Consider the following 26,546-nt stretch of genomic DNA (forward strand, 5'->3'; position numbering starts at 1 on the left):
GGCCGGAACCGCACGTTGCCATGGAGAACCCGGAAGTGGACGCTGCCATGGCGACCGCGGACGCGCCGACGAGCCCGAGCGCGGCCGGGAAGGGGGTACGGGGGGGGAGCAGGGCCGGGAGGTGCCCCAGGGGTCACCGCCTCGCTCCTCAGGGGTCAGACCGTGCGGCCGCATAGGCGCCATCGGCCCACGCTCCCGGCATCGCCCCCCGCTCCCAGCATCGGCCTCCGCAGAGTTCCCCCTCAGGAGATGAATCAGACCCGGGTTGTCTGGGCTGGAAAGGAGCTTAAAGATGCTTTTATTCCGCCCCCTGCCATGGTCAGGGACACCTCCCGCCATCCCGGGTGGCTCCAGCCCGGCCTTGGACACTCCAGGGATCGGGGGCAGCCACGGCTGCTCTGGGAAGGTCCCGGCCCTGCCAGGGGGATTTGGCACAAAGTGCTGCCCCAACGTGCCCGCCCGGGGGTGGGGAGGGAAGGTCTCCCTTGCCAGGCTGTGGGGAGGAGGCTGGAATGGGGTCGGTGCAGCAAAAGGGGGTCGGGTGTCCCGGGATGTCCCGGGGTGTCCCACTGGGAATGCGGGAATGGTTTCCCTGGCAGGAGGAAGATGAGCAGGAGCAGCTGCAGGAACAACGAGGTCCTGCCCCCTCCTCCTTCCCACAGGTAACCCCAGCCGGGCCCACGGGCAGGGAGGGGACCCCTGGACAGGTTGGGTGGGAGGGACCCCAAATCCCCTCCAGTGCCACCCCTGCCATGGGCAGGGACCCCTCCCACTGTCCCAGGGACCCCTCCCACCGTCCCAGGGACCCCTCCCACCGTCCCAGGGACCCCTCCCGCTGTCCCAGGGACCCCTCCCACCCTCCCAGGGACCCCTCCCACTGTCCCAGGGACCCCTCCCGCCGTCCCAGGGACCCCTCCCACTGTCCCAGGGACCCCTCCCGCCGTCCCAGGGTGCTCCAACCTAGCCCTGGGACACTCCCAAGGGTTTCACATGGAAAATTCACTTGGAAAATTCACTTGGAATTTTTCCCTGGCAGGAGGAAGATGGGCAGGAGCAGGAAGAGCCACGAGGTTTTGCCTCCAGAGCAGAGGGTGATCTCAGGGTAATCCCAGCTGGGCCCATTTGGAATCCTGGAATGGTTTGGGTGGGAGAGACCCCAAAGCCCCTCCAGTGCCACCCCTGCTGTGGGCAGGGACCCCTCCCACTGTCCCAGGGACCCCTCCCACTGTCCCAGGGTGCTCCAGCCTGGCCTGGGACACTCCCAGAGATGGGACAGCCACAACTTCTCTGCCCAACCTGTGCCTTCCCCTCTCCTGGTGTTAATTAACACTCCCAGAAATAATTGCTTTATCCTCATATCCAGCAACAAACATTATCACAGCAAAGACCATTCCACCCATTTGGAACTCCTGATCCATAGGGGAGTTTTGTCCCAAGATTTTCCCTCCCTTTTCCCTGCTGTACTTCTTGCTTGGAGGAAATAATTCCCAGCTGCTCCAACACGAGTTCTGGGTTTTTTTGGACAGGATTCTGTGGCCTCTGGGAGCTCCCAGGAGCTGGAGGAGGAGGAGGAGGAGGAAGAGGAGGAGAGGGGGAGCAGCAATTCCTCTCTGCTCCCTGACTTTATACCCAACAGTGACTCTTCCAGGTATCACTCAAATGTCTTAAATCAAACAAATCTCAGCCCAGCTCCAACCTCTACATCTCATTTGGGAGCAGGTCAAGTGGTGGAGAGATCCCCAAACTCCTGGACATACAAGAAATCCAAAAGATTTTATCCCAGACTGGAAGTTCTTGGTTGTTATGACACAATTATTGAACACGGGGTGTGTGGAGGGAATAATTGAGGGGAAATTTGGGATCTGCCCCTTCCAGGGATTCCCAAACACTCAGTTCTTGTTTCCCAGGTGGGGCTTTGGCAGCTGGATGATCCCTGAGCCCTCTCAGGTGGGATTTACTCAGCAGATCCTCCAGAAAACTGAGGATTGGGGGATTTACAGGAATTCAAAGTACTTTAAAACCAAAAGAAATCAAAGCAAAGAAAATCCCTCTCCCATTCCTGCAAATATTTTGCTTTGCAAGGCTGAGAGGAAGGAAACTTGTGTAATGAAACACTCCTGGGCCTGCCAAACACAAGGAAATTGGGACCAGCTTTTCCCATCCTCAGTTTTCCAGGCAGGATAACACTGGGAAGGATTTTCAGCACCTCTTTGCCTGCTGTTCCCTGCAGTAAGGACAGACTCAAACCTGCAGCTTGGTGGCTGCCAGCACTTCTTGGGGACATTTGGCTGCTCTGGAGTTCTCCTTTTCCTGGGAAATGGTTCAAATTTCATGTCAGGGGATGCAACATCCTCATTTTCCTCTTGTTTTCCTCCCTCCTCAGAGCAGCAAAACCTGTCCAGGCCTTTGTCAGAGTCAAACCCACTCCTGCTTTTGCCCAGGACAGGATCAAGTTTGGGCCAGACAACAAGGTGGAGTAACAGAAATTCCAAGTGGGAAAGGTTTGGGGGTTGATTTTGGCTTTGCCCACGGAAAGGGAGGATTTTCCCATCCCTTGGGGTCATGGGTAACAGTCTGGGGTGTGTTGACAGTGACTTTGACTGTGACAAACACTCTTATTGTGGAACAATCTCCAGGAAAGTCCCCAGGAGGGCTGGGGCTGGCTGGTTTCCATGAGGAATTCCAGTTTGGCACAATATTTCCATCCCCATTTGTGCAAGTTCCTCCCCTTCAGCTTCTGGTGCTTAATTAGCAATTCCTCCCAGTCCCAAAATCACTGACATGTAAAACAGATGAGTTTAAACCACATTTCTGTTTTGTTCAGAGTGTTTATCCCCAGGGATTTGAGAGCATCACCAGGTACTTTTAGAACACCCAATGGAGTGAAACAATCCTGGTGTTTGTGCTCCTTTCTCTGACTCATTCCAGGTGCTCCATCCCTGGAGCTCCTCAGGCTGTTGGGTTGGATCTCCAGGCTGGGCACAGAGTGGCTGGAGAGCAGCCAGGCAGAGGGACCTGGGGGGACTGAGGGACAGGAAGCTCAACAGGAGCCACCAGTGTGCCCAGGTGGCCAAGAAGGCCAAGGGGATCCTGGCCTGGATCCAAACTAGCGTGGCCAGCAGGCCCAGGGCAGTGACCCTTCCCCTGGACTCTGCCTTGGGGAGGCCACACCTTGAGTGTTGTGTTCAGTTCTGGGCCCCTCAGTTGAGGCAAGAGATTGAGGGGCTGGAGCGGGGCCAGAGAAGAGCAACGAGGCTGGAGAAGGGACTGGATGTGGCACTGAGTGTCCTCTTAAACACCTCCAGGGACAGAGAATCCACCATATCTTGATCCAACCCCACTGTGATCACCAGCCCAGGGCACTCTGTGCCCTGGGCTGGTGATCACAGTGGGGTTGGATCAAGGGTTGGACTTGATGATCTCAGAGGTCTCTTACAACCCAACTGAGAAGAGCAACGAGGCTGGAGAAGGGACTGGAGCACAAGTGCTGTGGGGAGAGGCTGAGGGAGCTGGGGGTGTTCAGCCTGGAGAAGAGGAGGCTCAGAGGTGACCTCAGCACTGTCTGGAACTGCCTGAAGGGAAGTTCTGGCCAGGTGGAGGTTGGTCTCTTCTCCCAGGCACTCAGCAATAGGACAAGGGGGCACGATGGGCTCAAGCTCTGCCAGGGGAAATTGAAGTTGGAGAGCAGAAAGAAATTCTTTGCAGAGAGAGTGCTCAGGCATTGGAATGGGCTGCCCAGAGAGGGGGTGGATTCCCCATCCCTGGAGGGTTTTCAACTGAGCTTGGCCGTGGCACTGAGTGCCATGATCTGGTAAAGGGACTGGAGTTGGACCAAGGGTTGGACTTGATGATCTGGGAGGTCTTTTCCAACCCAATCCATTCTATGGATGAGGCACTGAGTGAGAATCCACCATGTCTTGATCCAACCCTACTGTGATCACCAGCCCAGGGCACTCTGTTGGTTGGATCAAGGGTTGGACTTGATGATCTCGGAGGGCTTTTCCAACCCAATCCATTCTAGGATTCTGTGATCCTGTGGATGTGGCACTGAGTGAGAATCCACCACATCTTGATCCAACCCTACTGTGATCACCAGTCCAGGGCACTCTGTTGGTTGGATCAAGGGTTGGACTTGCTGACCTCGGAGATCTTTTCCAACCCAATCCATTCTATGATTCTGTGATCTCCCTCTCTGTTTGGGTTGCAGAGCATCGATATCCACATCCCCAGAGATGCCAGGGGAGGGGCTGTGAATAACTCCCACACTGGCTGGTCCTTCAGGATGGATGGGCTCCTCCACAACTCCTCCCAGGACCAGGTTTACCAGGCTGTGGCCAAGGACTTGGTGGCTGAAGCTTTACGTGGCTACAACGGTGATTTATTGCTAATTTTTGTAATTTTGGTAATAAATAGAGGTTTGATTTGAGGACAGACCCACTCCCTGTTGTGTTTGAGGCTCCCAACTGAGCTGCTCCTTTTGCCTTGGGGCTCTTCAGGCACCATCATGTGTTATGGGCAGACTGGGGCTGGGAAAACTTACACCATGACTGGAGCAACCTCTGAGTACCAGCACCGAGGGATCATCCCCAGAGCCATCCAGCAGGTACTGCAGGTGGGAAAAGGGGCTGGCAGGAAAATCCAGGACACCTCTGCCATCAGCTCTTGCTGGTGGGAGAGTGTTTTAACACAGTGAATAAGGTTTGTGTCTTTTGGTCCTTCATTTCTCCTCAGGAATGGTCATTAAAGAAATAGGGGAGCTTTACTGGCATTCACTCAGGTTTAGTCCCACCTGCTCATGGGAAGTTCTTGCTGCTCCCCAAAGGCCACCAAGCCTTCAAAAGGGGTGTTTTCCAAGCTATCCTTTTGTGAAATCATATTAAAACTGGTGATTTAATCATTAAGGTTGGAAAATACCTCTAAGGCCTGGCCCAGTTTGGGCAGAGCAGCTGTGGCTGCCCCATCCCTGGGAGTGTCCAAGGCCAGGCTGGAGCACCCTGGGACAGTGGGAGGTGTCCCTGGGACAGTGGGAGGTGTCCCTGCCCGTGGCAGGGGTGGCACTGCAGGAGCTTTAAGGTTCTTTCCAACCCAAACCATTCCAGGATTCCATGTGCTGGTTTAGATGGGATATTAGGGATAAATCCCTCCCTGACAGGTGGGCAGGGACTGGGATGGATTTCCCAGAGCAGCTGTGGCTGCCCCAGCCCTGGGAGTGTCCCAGGCCAGGCTGGAGCACCCTGGGACAGTGGGAGGTGTCCCTGCCCATGGCAGGGGTGGCACTGGGTGGACTTTGAGGTCCCTTCCCATCCAAACCACTCCAGGATTTCACAGGACCATTGAATCCAAATCCAAGTCAAGCCCTCAAGCAACCAGTGCTCAGATTGAGCTTCACAACCCCCCAGATGCTCTTGGAGCTGTTCAAAGATGTCTCTCTATAAATATCCCTCCCTTACATAAATGTATAAATTATATATATATTCATGTATTACATATTTATATCTTAGATCTATTTATATCTATTTATATCTTAGATCTATTTATATCTATTTATATCTTATATCTATTTATATCTTAGATCTATTTATATCTTAGATCTATTTATATCTTATACCTATTTATATCTCAGATCTACTTGTATTTTCCATAAACACCTACAGATAAATATCCCCTCTGGAGAGCCACAACCAGCTCCAAGTCCCCTGTGTGGCCAAGACCAGCTCTGTGTCTTGTGCAGGTCTTCAGAGCAGCTGCAGAATCCATCGAGGTCTCCATCAACATCCACATCTCCTACCTGGAGATCTACAACGAGGCCCTGGGGGACCTGCTGGCCCGAGGGAGCAGAGACACCCCCCTGGCTGTCCTGGAGGGCCCCCAGGGCGTGTCTGTCAGGGGGCTCTCCATCCACCCTGTCAGCCACGAGGAACAGGCTCTCAGTCTCTTCTTTGAGGCAAGAGAACCCAAATATTCCCTTTGTTCCTGATGTTGGCTCAGGGGGGAGGTGGGGAAGCAGGAGGTGGAATGGAGGGAGGGTCAACCAACACTCTTTGTCCTCATGGTTGTGGGTGGAACAACTGGAAGCTCTTTGCAGCCCTTGTTCCTGCAGGGAAAATGTGCCTGGCACGGGGATTCTGGAAGATGCTCCAAAAAAGGGTCTTTGGCAGACAGGTTGGGATGGTCAGGAGTGGGTTTTACAGCAGGGCCGTTCACATGATGGGCTGGGCTGTGAGGGGAGTTTTAATTTCTGAGAGCAGCATCTTCCTCTTCCCTCTGGCTCCTCCAGTTCATGAGGAAAACAGGAATAAATACTTGGATCTGGATGCAGGATGTGTGTTCTCACCTGGAGCCATCTGATGTCCTAAAAATCTTACTTTTATTAAGGACTAAAAGGATGGTGATGGTGATGATGATGATGGTGGTGGTGGTGGTGGTGGAGGCTGGGAGAGCTGGGGGGGTCACCTGGAGAAGAGAAGGCTCCAGGGACACCTGAGAGCCTGTGGCAGGGCCTGAAGGGGCTCCAGGAGAGCTGGAGAGGGACTGGGGACAAGGGAGGGAGGGACAGGACACAGGGAATGGCTTCCCACTGCCAGAGGGCAGGGACAGGTGGGATATTGGGAAGGAATTCCTGGCTGGGAGGGTGGGCAGGGACTGGGATGGTTTTCCCAGAGCAGCTGTGGCTGCCCCAGCCCTGGGAGTGTCCAAGGCCAGGTTGGAGCACCCTGGGACAGTGGGAGGTGTCCCTGCCCATGGCAGGGGTGGGATGAGATTTGGGGTCCCTTCCAGTCCAAGCCATTCTGGGGTTCCATAATTCAGCTTAACTTGAGAGCTGTTGGCAGGAGCAGAGGAAATGATTCCTGGGGATCCATCCATTCCTTGGATGAGTTCTCCCTGTGGTTTTAGGCTCCCAGAGAAAGCTCCAGGCTTTGAGGAAGCTTCCCACTGGGCTGTGCCTCCCTGTCACTGACCCTGGAGACCCAGGGAGCTGGGAATCTGCTTGACACGTGGATTCCCCTGCTGTAGAGCCTCCCATTTCCTTCCCTGCCCTCCAGCTCTGTGACAGACCCACACTCCTGAAACCCCACTGGACATCTTTCTCCACAGCCCTTTCTTTTCCTGTCAGAGTCAGAAATCCGTGACCATCACATTTTGGGGAGCTCTTTGCTTTTCTAGTCATCAAGGAACTGAAAGAGCCAGGGAAGTGCTGCCTGGCTGTTCCTCAAAAAGCCACAATTCCAGGGGCTGAGCCTGGAATTTTGTCTCCATTTGCAGGGTGAGTCCAAGAGAGTGATAGCAGAGCACGCCCTGAATAGGAATTCCTCCAGATCCCACTGCATCTTTACTATTTATCTTGAGGTAAGAGCTCCAGAGCTGGTTTTAGGGATGGAAACAGATTCCTTGGGATGCAAAGAGGACCTTTGCAGCCTTTTTTTTTACTGGATTTCAGTTGAAGTGCAGTTTTTATTCTGTTCTCCCTCAGTGTCGGTCCAGAGTTTACACAAACCTCAAAGGCATCAAATCAAGAATCACTTTGATAGACCTGGCAGGCTCTGAGAGGCTGAGCAGGACCACGGTGGGTGCTGGAGGTGCCACCTGCTCTGGGCACCTCAGGGCAGACCTGGAGGGGCTGGAGGTGCCCAGGACAGGGAATGGAGCTGGGAAGGGGCTGGAGCAGCAGGAGGGGCTGAGGGAGCTGGGGGGGCTCAGCTGGAGAAAAGGAGGCTCAGGGGGGACCTTCTGGCTCTGCAATCCCTGCCAGGAGGGGGAGCTGGGACAGGGGGTCGGGAACAGGGACAGGGAACAGGGACAGGGAACAGGGAACGGGAACAGGGACAGGGAACAGGGACGGGAACAGGGACAGGGAACAGGGACAGGGAACAGGGAACAGGGAACAGGGACAGGGAACAGGGACAGGGAACAGGGACAGGGAACAGGGACGGGAACAGGGACAGGGAACAGGGAACAGGGAACAGGGACAGGGAACAGGGAACAAGGACAGGGAACAGGGACAGGAGCAGAGGGAACAGGGACAGGAGCAGAGGGGACAGGGACAGGGAACAGGGACAGGGAACAGGGACAGGAGCAGAGGGAACAGGGACAGAGAACAGGGACAGGGAACAGGGACAGGGAACAGGGACAGGAGCACAGGGACAGGGAACAGGGACAGGGAACAGGGACAGGGACAGGGAACAGGGACAGGAGCACAGGGACAGGAGCACAGGGACAGGGAACAGGGACAGGGAACAGGGACAGGGACAGGGAACAGGGACGGGAACAGGGACAGGGACAGGGAACAGGGAACAGGGAACAGGGACAGGGAACAGGGACAGGAGCAGAGGGAACAGGGAACAGGGAACAGGGACAGGGAACAGGGAACGGACAGGGAACAGGTACAGGGAACAGGTACAGGGAACAGGGACAGGGACAGAGGGAACAGGGACAGGGAACAGGGACAGAGAACAGGGACAGGAAAGAGGGACAGGGAACAGGGACAGGGACAGAGGGAACAGGGACAGGGAACAGGGACAGGAGCAGAGGGAATGGCCTCAGGGTGGGCCAGGGGAGTTTTGGGTTGGATATTGGGGAAATTCCTCCTGGGAAGGGCTGTCCAGCCCTGGCACAGCTGCCCAGGGCAGGGATGGATCCCCATCCCTGGTGGGATTTCACACCCCTGTGGATGTGGCACTTGGGGACATGGTCAGTGGTGGCCTTGGCAGTGCTGGGGGATGGTTGGGCTCGATTTCAGAGGGCTTTTCCAACCTCAACAATTCCCTGATTCCATAAGATTCTGTGTTGATCAGAATTTGAATTGCACCAGCCCTGTGACAAACACACAATTCACCCTCTGGGGGGAATTCCAAGTGTTGTAAAGGAAAATTGAGGTCTCTGAAAACTTGAGGTCTCTGATAACTTTTCTTGTAAAGGAAAATGGAGGTGTCTGAAAACTCTGAACGCTCCAGATCATGAATTTTTTGGGTCTGAATGTGCTCCTGACCCTCAGAGCTTTCCTCTGGATCAGGAATATGCTTTTTGCAGCTGTTTGGGCAGAAACCCTTCATGGCAGCTTTCCCTTTTGCTGTCCCTGGCAGGGTGCAGGGCAGGCCCAGAGGGAGAACTCCCACATCAACAGGTCCCTGTCGTTCCTGGAGCAGCTCCTGCTCGCCCTGATGGATCCCAGCAGGGCCCACCTGCCCTTCCGGCAGAGCAAACTCACCCACGTGCTCAAGGACTCCCTGGGTAAGGGCTGGGGCTCCTGGGAAAGGGTTTCCATGAGCACATGAAGCCCTGAGGATGTGATTTATCATGGAATGGTTTGGGTGGGAATGGACCTTAAAGCTCATCCACCCCTGCCATGGGCAGTGACACCTCCCACTGTCCCAGGCTGCTCCAGCCTGGCCTTGGACACTCCCAGGGATGTGGAACCCACAGCTGCTCTGGGCATCCTGAGAAACACAACCTTTATAAAGTGCTGGAAATCACATTCTTTATTTCCATCTTTTTATTGTGTCATCACTCCATGGGAAACACATTTTACCTTTATTTGAAGTTGTTCTGTGCCCTTTAAAGGGACAGCTACACTCTGGCTGTGTCCTCTGGGCTTCTGAAAATGAAAGGTGGGATACTGGGGAGGAATTCCTGGCTGGGAGGGTGGGCAGGGACTGGGATGGATCTCCCAGAGCAGCTTTGGCTGCTCCAGCCCTGGGAGTGTCCCAGGCCAGGTGGGAACAACCTGGGATGGTGGAAAATGTCCCTGCCCATGGCAGGGGTGGCACTGGATGATCATTAATGTCCCTTTCAACCCAAACCATCCTGGGATTCCATGATTCATCCCCTCTATTATGATATTCTTTGCTTTGTTTTTATTATTATTTTCCCAGGGAGAAACTGCAACACTGTGCTGGTGACCAACATCTGTGGGGAAGCTGCTCACGTGGAGGACACGGTGGGTTGGAGGGTTCCTGCCCAATCCAGGCCCTGCTCCTGCTCCTGGATTCCAGGACAGCCTCTGCAGGGCTGTGGTGGGGAAACATCCTGCCTGCTTTATCCCAAACCTTGGGATCTCATCCTGTCTCAAAGGCTCATCCTGTCAGATGGGACCCTGAGACAGAGCAGGCCCAATTTAATCTGACTGGAGAGTGTTAATTATCATTATTATGCAACAACCCTAATGGGTTTCCATGGGGCATCCCATCCTGAGCTCCCTGGAATTGCAGCAGTTCCCTGCACAGCTGGGTCAGGAGTCAGGAGGAGCCCCCCAGGAGGTGGTTTTTTAACCTGTGAAATGATAAAATGTGTGAAAATGTCCCTTGAGACCTGGGGACACACAGGGGGGATCCCTTGGAGCAGCAGAATCCATTTTACATGGATTAAAATGATGGAGTTAAAGAGGTTTCCTGCTTCCCTGTCCTTGGATCTGACATGGAGCAGTTCAATGGATTTCTGTGTCCCTGCATCTGGTTTAATTAAGTAGTAACAGGTTTGGAAAATGATATTCCTGCCCATACCTGGTTTGGTCCCTGCAAATCCCTGTTTTCCAGTTGTCTTCCCTGCGCTTTGCCAGCAGGATGAGGTGGGTGAGCTCAGAGCCAGCTCCCAACGTGACCCTGGAGCAGCAGGTATGGAAAAAGGGGGAAGGAGGAATCCTCAGCCTCATTGACAGTGAGGATAATTCCCTTAAAAACCAGAGGAAAATGGGGCAGTTCCATAAATTGTCCCTTCTCAGCCAAGCTGACATTGCTAATTTTAGTTGGATGATAAAATGGATTAATATTAAACCTTTTTAGTAGGTATTTAATTAGTTACCTGAGAGGGAACAGCCAATATTCCCTGATGTAGGAATTCCTTCACCTGCATGTGAATCCCTAATTATCCTGATAGGATTCACCTCTGAATAGAATTGTTTTGTTGTGAGTTGCTCCCCTGATAAGGAGGGAAATCCTCCCAGTCCTGCCTGCAGCTTTATCCTCACTCCTGCTGGGCAATGACACCTTTGCCATGATTAGAAAACTTGGTTAATCCAGGAAATAGTTTCAAGAGTTATTTAAAGAATAATTTAAAGAAAAGGATCACAGGATTTACAGTGTCCTGAGTGCACCTTCACAGCTGGAGGAGTGAAAGAAACCAAACCAGAGGAGCTGAAATCAGAGTGTTTAAGGGAACTTGGTGCTCTGATGCTCCCAGGCCACTTCACAGTGTCCAGTTCTCCCTGAATCCCAAGATTTGGGTGCTCACACCTCTCTGGAAACACATTTTAAGGAGTGAATCCTTGATCCCTACAATGCCAGATCAGGAAATGATCCCATTAAAAAGCAGGTGGCCCTTCTTTTGGTGGCTTAGGGACACTGTGCAGGACAGACTGTCCTGCTGGGAGCTGATCCACAGCAAACTGTATTCCAGAGCCCCTGAGGGAGCTGCTGTCCAGCTGGGGGATTCTCCAGCAGCCACCTGGGTGCTGCTTTCAGGGCTTTGCCCCCTGCAATGTAATTAATGATTAATAATTAGTGATTTGCTCACCCCTTTTTCCCTGTTAGGTGTCCGTGAAGGCCCTGGAGGAGGAGATTGATCTCCTAAGGAGGGAACTGGCCCTGCAGGACATGCTGGTAGGAGGAGCTCAGTGTCCAGAGGGTTTGTGTTCCCCTCCTGCCTCCAGCCCCATCTTTGGGCTTCAGGGAGAGCTCTGGTGATTCCACACAGGGGGTTGGGTGGGAACTTCAGTCCTCAGACACTGCAGATGTTTTTCTCAGGCTCTTGAAGCCTTTCTGTTGGTTGCTTGGAATGGGAAGGGGAGTGTTTTTTTCCCAAATCCCTTCTCCTACCAAGTCAGATGATGAGAATTAAGCACAAATGGGCACAGCCATGTCAGGTGTGCCTGACTGATGGAATCATGGAATTCCAGAATGGTTTGGGTTGGAGGGACCTCAAAGCCCATCCAGTGCCACCTCCTGCCATGGGCAGGATCACCTCCCACTATCCCAGGTTATTCCAAGCCCTGTCCAACCCGGTCTGGAACAATTCCAGCTTGTTTGGGCAGCCTGTGCCACCCTCCCAGGCGAGAATTCCTTCCTTAAATCCCCTGTGAATCCCCCCCGTTTACTTCAAAGCCCCTCCTTGTCCCACCATTCCCATGTTCCCCTCGCTGTTTGCGCCTCCCACAGCCTGTTTTGCACCTTTGTCCCTCAGGCAAATCGCTCCTTTGTGCCTCACAGCCCCCTGAGCCGTGCCCAGAGGGCAGCAATTAAATCCCAGATCCACAAGTACCTCAGGGGAGCCATCAAGGACATCGAGGTGAGTGGCCCTTTGTCGGGAAGGGGCTTTGCTGATTCCATCCCACCTTATTCCAGGAGAGAAGCAATGGAAGTGGCTCCTGAAGAGGCCGTTTTTCACCCCAAAAGCACCACAGAATTGTGATTTAACTTCTCTTTGCATGCCAGGGACTGGCTCCATGTGTCCATTTTGCTGTTCTGGGAGATTGAGAAGATTTTCCTCACTCCTAACACCCTTTAAATTGATTTATTTGGAACTTGTTTGAAGAATTAATACCAAAACTGATGGATTTATTCCTTTTCTCCTCAGATAGTGAATGTCAGGCAAGTCCAGGAGGTGTTCAAACAGTTCAAAGTGATTGTAAGGTAAGATCATGGAATTCCAGGCTGGTTTAGGTTGGAAGAACATTGAAGCTCATCCAGTCCCACCTCCTGCCATGGGCAGGGACACCTCCCACAGGTTGTTCCAAGCCCCATCCAGCCTGGATTAAAGGTTATAATAATGGGAATGAACAGGGTTAATGTGATTTCATCTGGAAAAGTACAAAAATACCCACCAAAAAGCTTCAATATCCAGTGGAACTAAAGGAATGTCATGGAAAAGGAGAGGAAGAGAGTGGATAAAGGAAATGATGGTTATGGGGAAGCATGGAAGGAGCAAGGGGGGGGTTTGGGGATGAGACCACAGGGAAAAGGGGGTTTTCCTTGGAAATCTGATACTGGCAGGATCACAGGGTGTCCCACATGGAATATGATGTTTGAGGAGCTGTTTCTCCCCCAGCCAGCAGCAGGAGGAGGTGGAGGCCAAGCTGAGGAGCAAGTACACTCTGATAGACAAGGAGGAGTTCCCTGCTGGCTCTGGGTCTTGGTCTGACCTTGATTCGGAGGAGGAGGAGGAGGAGAAAGAGGAGGAAAAGAAGGAGAAGAAGAAGGATCAGGTAATGGCTGGTGCTTGAACTGGCCCAGAATCCACCTTGGAGTTGGTTTGTGCTGCCAGAATGGGAATTGCCTCAAGTTCAGCTTTTCCCTGTTAAAATCCAACTAAGGAATGATAATGGGATGGGTTTGGCAAAAATGTGTCCAGAGCAGACAAGCACCAGTTAATAAAGAGAGAAGTCAGCAGAGTTATCTGACCATAATAATTTATTAAATGGGAATTAGACTCCCTCAATGGTTTGGGCTGGAAGGGACTTTAAGGATCATCCCATTCCACCCCCTGCCATGGGCAGGGACACCTCCCACTGTCCCAGGCTGCTCCAAATCCCATCCAACCTGGCCTCGGGCATTTCCAGGGATCCAGGGGAGGCCACAGCTGCTCTGCCCAACCTGTGCCAGGGCCTGCCCACCCTCCCAGCCAGGAATTCCTTCCCACTATCCCATCTAAACACCCTCCCCTTGTCCTATAAAGTGCCCTGTCTGTGACTCAGCTGCAGAAGGTGAGTTCACACTACCTGGCTCTGCTGAGATCCTTCTGTTAATCCATCCAGTTTCTGGAGCCAAGGATGTGCATCATCCATGTGCATAAACCCTGGTGTGGACTCTAACAGTGTTTAATTTCCAGATGAGGTTGTTCCAGGGGATGGAGGAGCTGCTGGGGAGGGGCTGCTCAGCTTCCCTGGTGTGCACAGGTGGTTTACTCTGCTCTGCTTGCAGGAAGGTGTGGGTGGTGTGGGTGGTGAGGATGTTCATTTGCTGCAGGCAGTGGAAAAGCTGCAGGCAGAGGCTTTGGAGGCTGGAGCTCCTTCTCCTTCACCTGTTCCTGATGAGAAGAAGGAAGACAACAAGAGTGATGAGCAGATCAAGTGAGTCAAGCACCAGACAGTTCTCCCTTTTCTCTGATAATCATGGAATCATGGAATTGTCAAGGTTGGAAAAGCCCTCTGAGATCATCCAGTCCACCCATTCCCCCAGCACTGCCAAGGCCACCATTGACCATGTCCCCAAGTGCCACATCCACAGGGCCTTGAAATCCCTCCAGGAATGGGGATCCACCCACAGCCCTTCCCAGAAGGAATTTTCCCTCTATCCAACCCAAAACTCCCCTGGCCCAGCCTGAGGCCGTTCCCTCTGCTCCTGTCCCTGTTCCCTGTCCCTGTTCCCTGTTCCCTGTTCCCTGTCTCTGTTCCCTGTTCCCTGTCTCTGTTCCCTGTTCCCTGTCTCTGTTCCCTGTTCCCTGTCTCTGTTCCCTGTTCCCTGTCTCTGTTCCCTGTCTCTGTTCCCTGTTCCCTGTCTCTGTTCCCTGTCCCTGTCTCTGTTCCCTGTCTCTGTTCCCTGTCCCTGTTCCCTGTCCCTGTTCCCTGTCCCTGTTCCCTGTCCCTGTTCCCTGTCCCTGTTCCCTGTCCCTGTTCCCTGTCCCTGTCCCCTCTGCTCCTGTCCCTGTTCCCTGTTCCCTGTTCCCTGTTCCCTGTTCCCTGTCCCTGTTCCCTGTCCCTGTTCCCTGTCCCTGTTCCCTGTCCCTGTCCCTGTCCCTGTTCCCTGTTCCCTGTCCCTGTTCCCTGTTCCCTGTCCCTGTTCCTGACCCCCTGTCCCAGCTCCCCCTCCTGGCAGGGATTGCAGAGCCAGAAGGTCCCCCCTGAGCCTCCTTTTCTCCAGCTGAGCCCCCCCAGCTCCCTCAGCCCCTCCTGCTGCTCCAGCCCCTTCCCAACTCCATTCCCTGCTCTGGGCACCTCCAGCCCCTCCAGGTCTGTCCTGAGGGTCCCAGAACTGCCCCAGCACTGGAGGTGCCCCAGCAGTGCCAGCACAGGGATGGGCACTGCCCTGGGCCCACACCAGAGCTGACACAAACCAGGTGCCATTGGCCACCTGGGCACACCTGGCTCATGTCCAGCCACTGTCACCAGCACCCCCAGGTCATTTCCCAGCTTTCCAGCTGCTCTTCCCCAATCCTGGAGTGTTCCAGGGGGTTGTTGAGACCCAAGGACAGGACCCAGCACTTCTCAGTGCCCAGCTCTGGTCAGGCAGGAATGGGCAGTCCATGGATGAGGCAGGGAGGGAGCTGGCAGAGCAGCAGGGAAGGAGAGGAGATTTTGGGAGAGAAAGGGGAAACAGAAAGTCCTGAACAGAGGAAGATCCTTCAGTTTACAGACGTAAATCCCTGCCTGGTTTCTCCTGCCATTTCCCCAAATCCTTGGGTCAAGGAGACAGCACTGTTGGCTCCAGTTCCCTCTGACTGAAGAAAGGAATTAATCTGGTTCATCTTTTCCCCCCTGGCAGGAAGGAAACACTTGTGATCCCTCCCTCTGAAAGAGATTTGGGTGGTTCTGCACCACCAGAAACTCAGGAAGAAAGTCCCACCAAGGCTGTGGATGTGGAAGAGGGAGCAAGTGAGCAGGATAGAACAGATAGTGAGAAAGAGCTTTCAAAGCCACCTGCAGGGGAGGAATCCCAGCAGACCAGCAGGTAAACCCTGCAGGGAGTAGATTCCCTTTGCCAGTGCTGGTTTCCACTGGAACAACTGGATTCTGTTCCCTGAGTGCTACTACAAAGGAAACAGGAGACTTTCAGAGATCCTGATTCCTTGGATGTAGAAACCCAGGACAGCAGTGGTGGTGGGAGCACCCTGAGCACCAGGATGTGTTGGTGGTGGCTGTCACCTCTGTGTGCTTTGAGCTCTGTCCTGGCCAGGTGCTCTTTTCATTGGAAAGCCTCTGAAAGTTGCTGGATTCTTTCCCCTGTAGTTTGTGGGAAAATTGCAGAGATCTCACACCCAGCCCCAAATCCCCACAGTCATGGAAATGGGTGCAAAGAATCCCAGGATGATTTGACTTGGAAGGGATTTGAGGATCATCCACTGCCACTTCCTGCAACAGGCAGGGACACCTTCCACTGTCCCAGGGTGCTCCAGCCTGGCCTTGGACACTCCCAGGGCTGGGGCAGCCACAGCTGCTCTGGGAAATCCATCCCAGCCTCTCCCAGCCAGGAATCCCTTCCCAACATCCCACCTGTCCCTGCTCTCCTGCAGGTCAGGATGTCTCTGTCGTTCACAAACTGAATCTGAGCTTTCTCCACTCTCTGCTCAGTCCTTTGTTATCCCAAAGGGAGATCCCAGCAGTGCCTGACACGTTCCCAGAGGGCTCTGAGTGTGTCAGTGCTGGCTCCAACATTCCAGCCTTCCCTCCTGCGCACAGCCTGGAATTCCAAGGATTTCCTTTGTTTGATTCCTCCTCTTGTATTGAGTCATCGTGTCTAAATATCCCACCTGGAGCTGCTTCTGCCTCTTGGCATCCCCTTTTCCCAGTGCCTGCATGTCCCAGCCTGGCCTTGGGACATTCCAGGGATTCAGGGGCAGCCACGGCTGCTCTGGGCACCTGTGCCAGTCCCTGCCCACCCTCCCAGCCAGGAATCCCTTCCCAATATCCCACCTGTCCCTGCCCTCTTGCAGCTCAAAGCCATTCCCTGTGTCCTGTCCCTCCCTCCCTTGTCCCCAGTCCCTCTCCAGCTCTCCTGGAGCCCCTTCAGGCCCTGCCAGGGGCTCTCAGGTGTCCCTGGAGCCTTCTCTTCTCCAGGTGACCCCCCCAGCTCTCCCAGCCTGGCTCCAGCCCAGAGGGGCTCCAGCCCTGGGGCATCTCCGGGGCCTCCTCTGGGCTCTCCAGCAGCTCCACGTCCTTGGGCTGTTGTTCCCAGGACTGGGGCAGCTCTGCAGGGTTTGGGGTCTCCCCTCAGGGGGCAGAGGGGCACAATCCCCCCCTGCCCTGCCCTGATCCCTGTGGGCTCAGCCCAGGATGAGGGGCCTGGATTTTGGCATTGCAGTGGAGCTGTCACAGGAGAATTTACTCCTGGAGCACCTCAATGTGTTTCCATGTTCCTCCGTGCCTTCCACATGTGTTTGGTGTTCCTCTGAAATCCCTGGAATTCCGTGGCTGGCAGGACAAGCTGCTGCTGCAGCTGCACAAGGCACAGCCCACAGCAATTCCAGCAGCTGGGAGCTGGCTGTGGGAGCTGTGGCAGTGTGCCCAAGGGCTGTTGTTTACAGCCCTGAGCCAGGAGTCTGTCACAGGAATTGTGTCCCACAGTCCTTGAGGAGCTGGAAAATGCCCTTAACAGGTCAGTCAGGGGATGGCAGCAGGTGGAGCTTGGATTTGACTGAGGAATGTGGAGCCCTCTGGGTCAGAATGAGATGATCCTTAAGGTCCCTTCCAACCCAATCCATTCTGGAATTCCATGATTCTTCTGCTCCCAGATCCATCCTGCTCTCCAAGAACCTCAGGCAGCACAGAGCACCACCCATGGCAGGGTGACCTTTCCCCTCCTCTTGCCCAGAGTGGTTCCTCTTGGAATAACAGCTGGTGCTCACAGGGGCATCTTGGCATCAAAGCCCTTTCATGGAGAAGTCAGGAAGGACGCATCCCACTTGGAATTCAGGCTTTGTAAAGAGGCAGGACTTCAAAGCTGTGGCAGCAGCTTGTGGGGTTGGCAGTGCAGGGAGCTCCAGGACTTGCTTGGCAGAGGTGGCTCATCCGTGCTGGGAATCCAGCCAGAAAGGAGCAAAGGCATTTGTTTAACAATAGGGAGGAACAATACTCGTTATTTTTATGGAAATTCAGTCTGTTAGAGGCTCACTTGCCAGGGAATACTCAGTTCTGAGGCCTCTCCTGAGCAATATGGTGCCTGTGTCAATGATTTGTTCTGGGAGCAGCCTGGGGGACAGCAGGGTGGGAAGATGTCATGGGAATGGTGCTGGGGTAGAGCCAGGAGAGAGACATCCTCAGGGAGCATCCCATCAAACCACATCCATGGCCATTCCCAAGGAATGGTGAGGCCACATCTCAAATCCTGAGGTCAGTTTTGGGCCCCTCACAAGAAGACATTGAGGGGCTGGAGGTGCCCAGGGCAGGGAGTGGAGCTGGGAAGGGGCTGGAGCAGCAGGAGGGGCTGAGGGAGCTGGGGGGGCTCAGCTGGAGAAAAGGAGGCTCAGGGGGGACCTTCTGGCTCTGCAATCCCTGCCAGGAGGGGGGAGCTGGGACAGGGGGTCGGGAACAGGGACAGGGAACAGGGACAGAGAACAGAGACAGGGAGCAGAGGGGACAGGGACAGGGAACAGGGACAGAGAACAGAGACAGGGAGCAGAGGGGACAGGGACAGGGAGCAGGGACAGGGAGCAGGGACAGGGAACAGGGACAGGAACAGGGAACAGGGAACAGGGACAGGAGCAGAGGGAACAGGGACAGGGACAGGGAACAGGGACAGGGAACAGGGACAGGGACAGAGGGAACAGGGAACAGGGACAGGGAACAGGGACAGGGAACAGGGACAGGGACAGAGGGAACAGGGAACAGGAGCAGAGGGAACAGGGACAGGGAACAGGGACAGGAGCAGAGGGGACAGGGACAGGGAACAGGGACAGGTAACAGGGACAGGGACCAGGGACAGGAGCAGAGGGGACAGGGAACAGGGACAGGAGCAGAAGGCACAGGGACAGGAGCAGAGGGCACGGCCTCAGGCTGGGCCAGGGCAGGGACAGGTGGCATAGTGGGGAAATTCCTCCTGGGAAGGGCTGTCCAGCCCTGGCACAGCTGCCCAGGGCAGGGGTGGATCCCCATTCCTGGAGGGATTTCACAGCCCTGTGGATGTGCCACTTGGGGACATGGTCAGAGGTGGCCTTGGCAGTGCTGGGGGAATGGGTGGACTGGATGATCTCAGAGGGCTTTTCCAGCCTCAACAATTCCCTGATTCCACGACTCTGTGCCTCAGGGCAGAACAATCTGACCTCCCTGTGCTTGTGTCTGATTTCAGCTCTCCCCCATCCAAGCCAGAAGCGTTTGAGCTGTTCAAGAAGGAGGCTGGAAGTGAGATCAGCAGGATCTTCAGGGAGAACAAGAGAATCCTCCTGGCCAGGAAGAAGAGAAGCAATTCCATAGCACGGAGGATCAACGACATCAAGCGGGAGGTGGAGGGAATCGAGAACACCCTGGGGGCGAAGAGGCGGAGGAGGTGGCAGGAGGGTGAGTCCCTGTGGCCAGCGAGGGTGTGGCAGAGGGGTGGAGCTCTTGGATTCAGGGAATTGTGGGTGGTGAGACCACTCAAGCACCACTGCTGGTTGCCAGGACAGCAGACAGGCTGGGCTGTCCCCAGAGCCCTCCCCATGGGTCCTCCACAGTTCTCCCTCCCTGAGAGGAGCCACCCAGGCTCTACTCCAAGGGCAGGGTTAGCTGGGATATTGGGAAAGAATCCCTGGCTGGGAGGGTGGGCAGGCCCTGGCACAGGTTGGGAAGAGCAGCTGTGGCTGCCCCATCCCTGGGAGTGTCCCAGGCCAGGCTGGAGCAACCTGGGACAGTGGGAGGTGTCCCTGCCCATGGCAGGGCTGGCACTGGATGGGCTTTAAAGTTCCTTCCCACCCAACCCACTCCATGTTTCTAAGCAGCTCTTGTCTAACTGCTCCAAAGCACTGTCCAGGACTGAGCCTTTAAATCCTTTCCTGTAGCTTCCCAGGGATTTTTCCCATGGGATCCAAGCGAGACCCTCCCCATGGCTCTCCCACCTGCTGAGCCCTGTCCCTCCTCCCCACCCTCCCCAGGAACATTCCTTTCTTTTCTCCCCCCAGGAGAATATGTGGATGAGAAGGGTCAGGTCATCCTGGATGAGAAGGAGTTTGCCCTCGTGCTGAAGCTGAGGGAGCTGCAGGAGGAGCACAGGGCTGGCTGTGCTGAGCTGCAGGACCTCAGGGCAGAGATCCAGTACTGCCAGGACCTGGTGGACAAGTGCCGGAGGAGGCTCATCTCAGGTATGGAGCACCAGGGCTCAGCAGCCCCTGCATAAATCCAGAGGGGAGCATTTCACAACCATCACGGGTTTGAGTTGGATTTGGGTTGGATTTGGGTTGGATTTGGGTTGGATTTGGGTTGGTTGGTTTTGGGTCATGCTTTGGGTTGGAAGGGACCTTCCAGTGCCACCCCCTGCCATGGGCAGGGACACCTCCCACTGTCCCAGGGTGCTCCAACCTGGCCTTGGACACTCCCAGGGCTGGGACAGCCACAGCTGCTCTGGGAAATCCATCCCAGTTTCTCCCCACCCTCCCAGGGATAATTCCTTCCCAATATCCACCTATCCCTGCCCTCTGGCAGTGGGAAGCCATTCCCTGTGTCCTGTCCCTCCAGGCAGTTCCCATCCTCTGTTGTCCTTTCTCCTGTTCCCTTCCAGATGGGATTTTATTGCTTACTAAGTGGGGTTTTTTCACCTGACACTGAGATCCTGCAGGTTCTCTCTCCCACACACCAACACTCTGCTCCTGGGTCACACCAGGAGATGCAACACTGGGGAAAGGTCTTCCCCAAGGAGTGTGACACCACCCCTGTCCTCCTCCTTGGTTTTGGGTGGCACAGGTGGTTCTTAAGGACTTCCCTGGGGCAGGGCAGTGGCTCTGGCCTCCAGATGTCCCTGTGCCCCTGTGAGTTCCAGGTTCCAGTGCTGCCTTGGCAGGAAGCAGAGCTTGCTCACCCCTCCCTCTGCCCAGGGTGATCCCTGCAAATTCCTGGTGTGTCCCACATTTGAATCCATCCTTTCCAACTACCCTGCTGTATCCCTGGACTTGTCCCCTCTGTGAGCAAATCCCAGAGGCCCAAACATTTGGATGTTGTGCACATGGCAACACTTCTACAAACATGCCAGGGCACAGCTTGGATCCCTCAGAGCATCCCAGGCTGGAAGAAATGCCATGGATTGTTCCAGGGATACACAGGGCACAGCATGACGTGGCCACTGGTTCCTGTTGGATCCGGGTTTGGCAGTTCTGGGTGCTCCAGACATTTGCTCAGACATCCAGGACTCTTTCCCTATCAGGAGTGCAGGGCCTGGGAAATGGCCAGGATTCCTAAGGACAGAATTCCCACCTGCTGTGTGTTGTCACTGGCTATTATGGGATGGCAAAGCTGTGCTTTTTTAGCGTATGGGCTTGAAATCCGAGCCCAGACGTGCTGACCTGACCGTTCCAAAGGGATCGCTCCCGATCCTCGGGCTGCAGGAGCGGTGCCACCTCGTGGCCAGGGGATGTCCCCAGGAGCGGCCACCACCTCCAGCACAGCCACCAGCGCCCTTAAATCCACTTTTCCAGTCGTTTAAACTCCAGATCTTGGAATTCTGAGCTCACTCTGAAAATTCCAGAGCACTGAGATCCCTCCCCATCCATGGGCGGGGAGAACCATCCCACTGCTGTCCCTCGGGTCGTGACATCCCCAAACGCCCCCTCTGTGCCTTGCAGAGTTTGAGATCTGGTACAACGAGTCCTTCCTTATCCCTGAGGATGTGCGGGAGGCTCTGGAGCCCGGCGGGAGCATCAGGCCTGGAATGATCCCCATAAACAGAGTCATGTGCCTGGTGAGGTGTCTCTGCTGCTTCTCCTTGGTGGGTGAGGAGGGAACGAGGGAGGAGGAGGAGGAGGAAGAGGAGGACGTGGTGCTCTGTGAGGCACAGAGGGACTATCTGGAGCCACATCCTTTGGGAGGCTAAAACAGGAGAGTGACTGAGGCCCGTGGGAATCTGGGGAATACCAGGCATTGGGCAGAGTGCCTGGAGGTGGAGGGGCCCTGGGGGCCTGGTCTCCAGCCCAGAGATCCCAGGTTTGCAGCCAAACTATTGTGTGTCATGCTGGGGCAACTGGGACACAGCGAGTTCCCTGCCAGGAGCCACCACCTTGGGCTGCTGGGGGCTCTTCTGACCCTGAAAAGGTACATTCCTGTTAAAGTTCTTATTTCCCAGAGTTTTTACATCAAAAACTGTGATCAGAACGTTGGCAGGGGGAGGATTGTGCCCCTCTGCCCCCTGAGGGGAGACCCCAAACCCTGCAGAGCTGCCCCAGCCCTGGGAACAACAGCCCAAGGACGTGGAGCTGCTGGAGAGCCCAGAGGAGGCCCCGGAGATGCCCCAGGGCTGGAGCCCCTCTGGGCTGGAGCCAGGCTGGGAGAGCTGGGGGGTCACCTGGAGAAGAGAAGGCTCCAGGGACACCTGAGAGCCCCTGGCAGGGCCTGAAGGGGCTCCAGGAGAGCTGGAGAGGGACTGGGGACAAGGGAGGGAGGGACAGGACACAGGGAATGGCTTCCCACTGCCAGGGTGCAGGGACAGGTGGGATATTGGGAAGGAATTCCTGGCTGGGAGGGTGGGCAGGGACTGGGATGGATTTCCCAGAGCAGCTGTGGCTGCCCCATCCCTGGGAGTGTCCAAGGCCAGGTTGGATATCCCAACATGGAATAGTGGAAGGTGTCCCTGCCCATGGCAGGGGGTGGGACTGGATGTTCTTTAAGGTTCCATTCCAACCTAAACCATCCTGAGATTCTGGTCCCCATCAGGATTTGGGGACCACCCAGAGGTGTTTGGGAAAGTGGAGGAGCAGGGGCTGAGCCATGCTACCCTCTCCCTCAGTGGCCCATTTTTGGCCAGCTTTGGGCTTTAAGGAGAATGGAACAGGAATTCTTCTGCCTGCAGGTGCCCAAGTGTTTTCTCTGTAAATCCCAGGGACACATTTTCCTTCCTCCCTTCTAGAGGGGCATGTGAGGAGTTTAAAGCTCATCAGAGGCAGGTTCTTCCCATCCTTCTGAATGGGTTCCCTTGAGGACATGAGTGACAACCCTGATGGGAGGGGACAACAAACCCAGTGAGTTAATTTAATCAGTGTTGTGCCCTCCAGGCTGGGGGAAATTCCAGATACCCCTGGAGGGCTGGACAAAGAAGAGCAAAAGAACCCCAGCAAAGCAATTCAACCCAAACCCCTTTGGATAAAACCTAATGAGGAAACATTTTCCCTTTTCAAGGACAGTTCTTTGAATCACAGAATCGTTGAGGCTGGAAAAGCCCTTGGAGCCCATCGAGTCCAACCATTCCCAGCACTGCCAAAGCCACCACTGACCATGTCCCCAAGTGCCACATCCACAGGGATTTTAAACCCCTCCAGGGATGGGAAGGGCAGCTGTGCCAGGGCTGGACAGCCCTTTCCAGGAGGGAATTTTCCCAGTATCCAAGCTAAACCTTCCATTTCCTCTTGTCTTGTCCCTTGTTCTCTGGGAGTTCCCTGACTCTCCTCAGCTCCCCCTTCCTGTCAGGGAGTTGTTGGGAATGTTGTGGAGTAAATTCCCATTTATTGCTCCAACCCACATCTCCAGGATGTTCATCTCTCCCTCTTGGCTTGATTTGATTGGCCACCTGCCTTTTATCCCACAGGAATGTCCCTGTCACCTTCTCCAGGTTACTCATGGACCCCCACAGGAGGTGGCTGAGGGTCCATCCTCAGATCCAGCAAGGAAACATTAAACACAACTGGTGTCTATAAAAATTATCCTTATTCAAGCCATGTGTGCCCACACCTTCCTGATTTTCCCTGGAGAAGCCCAGGATGGACATCAGCTGGGAGCTGGACCAGGCTGAAGCTCAGCCCTCTGGGATGCTGTGGGATTATCCTGCAATGGAAGGGGGACTGTCCTGGGGAAGGTTTTGGCAGAGCATGGATAGGGGAACTTCCTTTGGGAAAATCCCAACCCTTTTCCCAAGTCCTGCCCAAATCTGCTCATCTGAGGTGTGGGAAGGGGAACCTCTCACTGCCAAGGCTTTGGAGTTGAGCTGAATGGGACCAGCTGGCTCGTGGCTCCAGGTGTGCTTTTCCCATGGAATGCTGGTTTTCCTGGCAGGATGAAGATGAGCAGGAGAAGTTCGAGCGGATGCAGGAGACGCTCCTGCCGCAAGGCCCGGCATCCACCCCCTTCTACAGGGCCAGGATGAGGGTGGAGCAGCAGGTGATCCCAGTTCCAGTCCTGGGGGGGCAGGACCTTCAGGATCACCCAGTGCCACCCCTGCCATGGGCAGGGACACCTCCCTCTGTCCCAGGCTGCTCCAAGGCCTGTCCAACTTGGAACGGAACAGCTTTCCCAGGGAGAGCTGAGGGGGTCACCTGGAGAAGAGAAGGATCCAGGGAGACCTCAGAGCCTCTTCCAGTGCCTGAAGGGGCTTCAGGAGAGCTGGAGAGGGACAAGGGAGGGAGGGACAGGACACAGGGAATGGCTTTCAACTGAAGGGGATAGATTCAGATGGGATATTGGGAAGGAATTCCTGGGTGTGAGGGACTGGAATGGATTTCCCAGAGGAGCTGTGGCTGCCCCATCCCTGGGAGTGTCCCAGGCCAGGCTGGACAAGGCTTGGAGCAACCTGGGCTGGTGGAAGATGTCCCTGCCCATGGCAGGGGATGGAATGGGATGATCCTTTAGATCCTTTCCAATCCAAACCATTCTGGGATTCCAGAAAAACATCTCAAACCCAGCATTTTGGGGCTCAGGAGGAGAATTTCCCAGGATTTGTTGTGCCCTCTTAGTGCCTGCTGGGATCTACCACCAGCAGTGCTGGGGACCTTTCCAGCTTTTCCCAGCACCACCTGGAAAGGCTGGGAAAGTGTTTGGTTTCACTTTTTCAGGAAAAAAGTTTTTAGAGGTAAGAACTGTGCTCTGAGATCCGAGCTGATCCCTTTGTGTTCCCTGTTCCCAGGAAACCTTTGACAGGACCATGTTGTCCCTCCAGCAAATGCACAGGAAACCCGGGATCGCCTCGGCTGCTGGGAAGAACAACCCCCCATCCCTCCTGCACACCATGGAGCAGGCTGGGGCTCAGCCTGGATCCAGCATTCCCCAAGGAATGCCAGCTCCAGAAGTGCCTCGTGTTTGTGTCCACGATTGATCCACAAAAATAAACACTGGGAAATCAAGGCATCCAACCTTTGTGCTGGTTGGGATGTTACTGGGAATCAATCCCACTGTTTGCACAGGACATGAGCCAGGGAGTTCAAACTGCACCACTGGTTTTCCTGAGCCTCTGGAAAACCTGGAGAGGTTGTGGTGGACATCCCAGGCTGCTGCTGCTTCCCCCTCTCCTGGTGCTGGAGCCACTCCTGGGCTTCTTCCCGTTGGGGCAACAGGTCATTGCTGGTGGGATCCACCTGGAGAAGGGAATGAAACACCAAACACTGATTTATGGGTGATCATGGAAGGATTTTGGTTGGAAAAGCCCTCTAGGATTGAGTCCAACCATCTCCCAGCACTGCCAAGGCCACCACTGACCATGTGCCCAAGTGCCACATCCACAGGTCTGTGAAATCCCTCCAGGAATGGGGATCCATCCCTGCCCTGGGCAGCTGTGCCAGGGCTGGACAGCCCTTCCCAGGAGGAATTTCCCCACTCTCCAATCCAAACCTCCCCTGGCCCAGCCTGAGGCCGTTCCCTCTCTCCTGTCCCTGTTCCCTGGAGCAGAGCCTGACCCCACCCTGGCTCCAACCTCCTTCCAGGGAATTGCAGGGAGACAGAGGTCCCCCCTGAGCCTCCTTTTCTCCAGGCTGAGCCCTCTCAGCTCCCTCAGAATTCTTTGGGAAGCTGGAAAAACAGTGCTGAGAGCCCCAGAGTGCTCCATGGCCATTGGGAACATCCTGCTGCCAACACCAGCACCGGCCATGCTGGGATCATCCCCAGTTTAACCATCCCAGGTTGGAGGTTTTCCACATGCTGCTCCCATTTCCATGAAACACTGGGAAAATTAATGAGTCCAGGGTGTTCAGTTTGGTTTAGTTTGTTGAACCTTCCCTCTGTTCCCATAACAGCACCTGTTCCCTTGGAAGGCTGGGGGAGAATATCCCAGGAATCACCTTTCCTTTGCAGTTATCCATGTCCAAAGGCTCATAAAGCTGCTGGAACTTCATCCCACCTGGATTTCCCAAGAAAAGGCTTCCACATGCTTGGAGCTAATCCTTTTCCTTCACCCCTCCCTCCATCCACCCCTCCCCTGCTTCTCATCCTGTCCCAGGTGTCCCTGCTGCCCATGCCATGCTCCCAAATCTGGGAATATCCCACAAAATCTCAATATTGGAAGCTGCAAATGTGGCTTGGAGGGTCCTACACGAGCAGGAAGGTCCTGCAGCATCCCCAAAGCAGGTGGGTCTCCTGGGGTGAGCTCCCTGGAGGAGCTTTCCCAGGGTTTGGGAAGTTGGGAAATGACCTGTGGAATGAAGAGAGGATTTTTAGGGATTTTGGGGGCTTTTCTCTCTGATGATCCCAGGAATCCCCCTGGGCTGGGGGCAGGAACAGCCTCAGGGATCTGGTGCCAAGGTCTGGGCTGCGATCCCAGGGTCTGATCCTGGGGGTGCCCATGATCCTGGAGATCCTGAGCTGCCAGTGATCCCTGTGTTCTGGGAATGCCAGAGGTGTTGGTGGCCTGTGGTGCCAGTGTCCAGGGGCGTGGGTGATCCCAGGGGTGATCCCAGGGGTGGCGATTCCAGACTGTGGGTGATCCCGGGTATGGGAGATGCCAGGGAAGCAGGTGATCCCTGGGGTGCTG

General features: G+C 54.9%; 1 protein-coding gene across 2 annotated transcripts; it reads left to right on the forward strand.

Annotated features, from left to right (window-relative positions):
- The first annotated feature begins 27 nt into the window (after positions 1-27).
- Positions 28-24,913, forward strand: KIF9 (kinesin family member 9). Of its 2 annotated transcripts, XM_071560336.1 has the most exons (23): positions 28-95; positions 600-662; positions 1,037-1,102; positions 1,527-1,648; positions 2,384-2,471; positions 4,208-4,373; positions 4,497-4,603; positions 5,732-5,944; positions 7,264-7,347; positions 7,472-7,564; positions 9,081-9,228; positions 9,870-9,934; positions 10,530-10,607; positions 11,523-11,591; positions 12,172-12,276; positions 12,565-12,620; positions 13,036-13,192; positions 13,953-14,056; positions 18,987-19,195; positions 19,795-19,974; positions 21,448-21,563; positions 23,864-23,968; positions 24,711-24,913. In XM_071560336.1, exons 1-23 carry the CDS (start codon positions 48-50, stop codon positions 24,897-24,899), a joined length of 2,631 nt encoding a protein of 876 aa, XP_071416437.1. In that variant the 5' UTR covers positions 28-47; the 3' UTR covers positions 24,900-24,913. The 2 variants fall into 2 exon arrangements, with proteins under 2 accessions (XP_071416437.1, XP_071416438.1); XM_071560337.1 differs by lacking the exon at positions 23,864-23,968.
- The last annotated feature ends 1,633 nt before the right edge of the window (positions 24,914-26,546 follow it).

This window comes from Pithys albifrons, chromosome 7 (assembly GCF_047495875.1).
Source record: "Pithys albifrons albifrons isolate INPA30051 chromosome 7, PitAlb_v1, whole genome shotgun sequence".
Lineage (NCBI taxonomy): Eukaryota > Metazoa > Chordata > Aves > Passeriformes > Thamnophilidae > Pithys > Pithys albifrons.

Coding starts and splice junctions, on each gene's coding strand:
- KIF9 (XM_071560336.1), top strand. CDS start 48: ATGGCGACCGCGGACGCGCCGACGAGCCCGAGCGCGGCCGGGAAGGGG. Junction 5,945..7,263: donor CTCTCAGTCTCTTCTTTGAG/GCAAGAGAACCC, acceptor CTCCATTTGCAG/GGTGAGTCCAAGAGAGTGAT. Junction 14,057..18,986: donor AAGAGTGATGAGCAGATCAA/GTGAGTCAAGCA, acceptor GTCTGATTTCAG/CTCTCCCCCATCCAAGCCAG.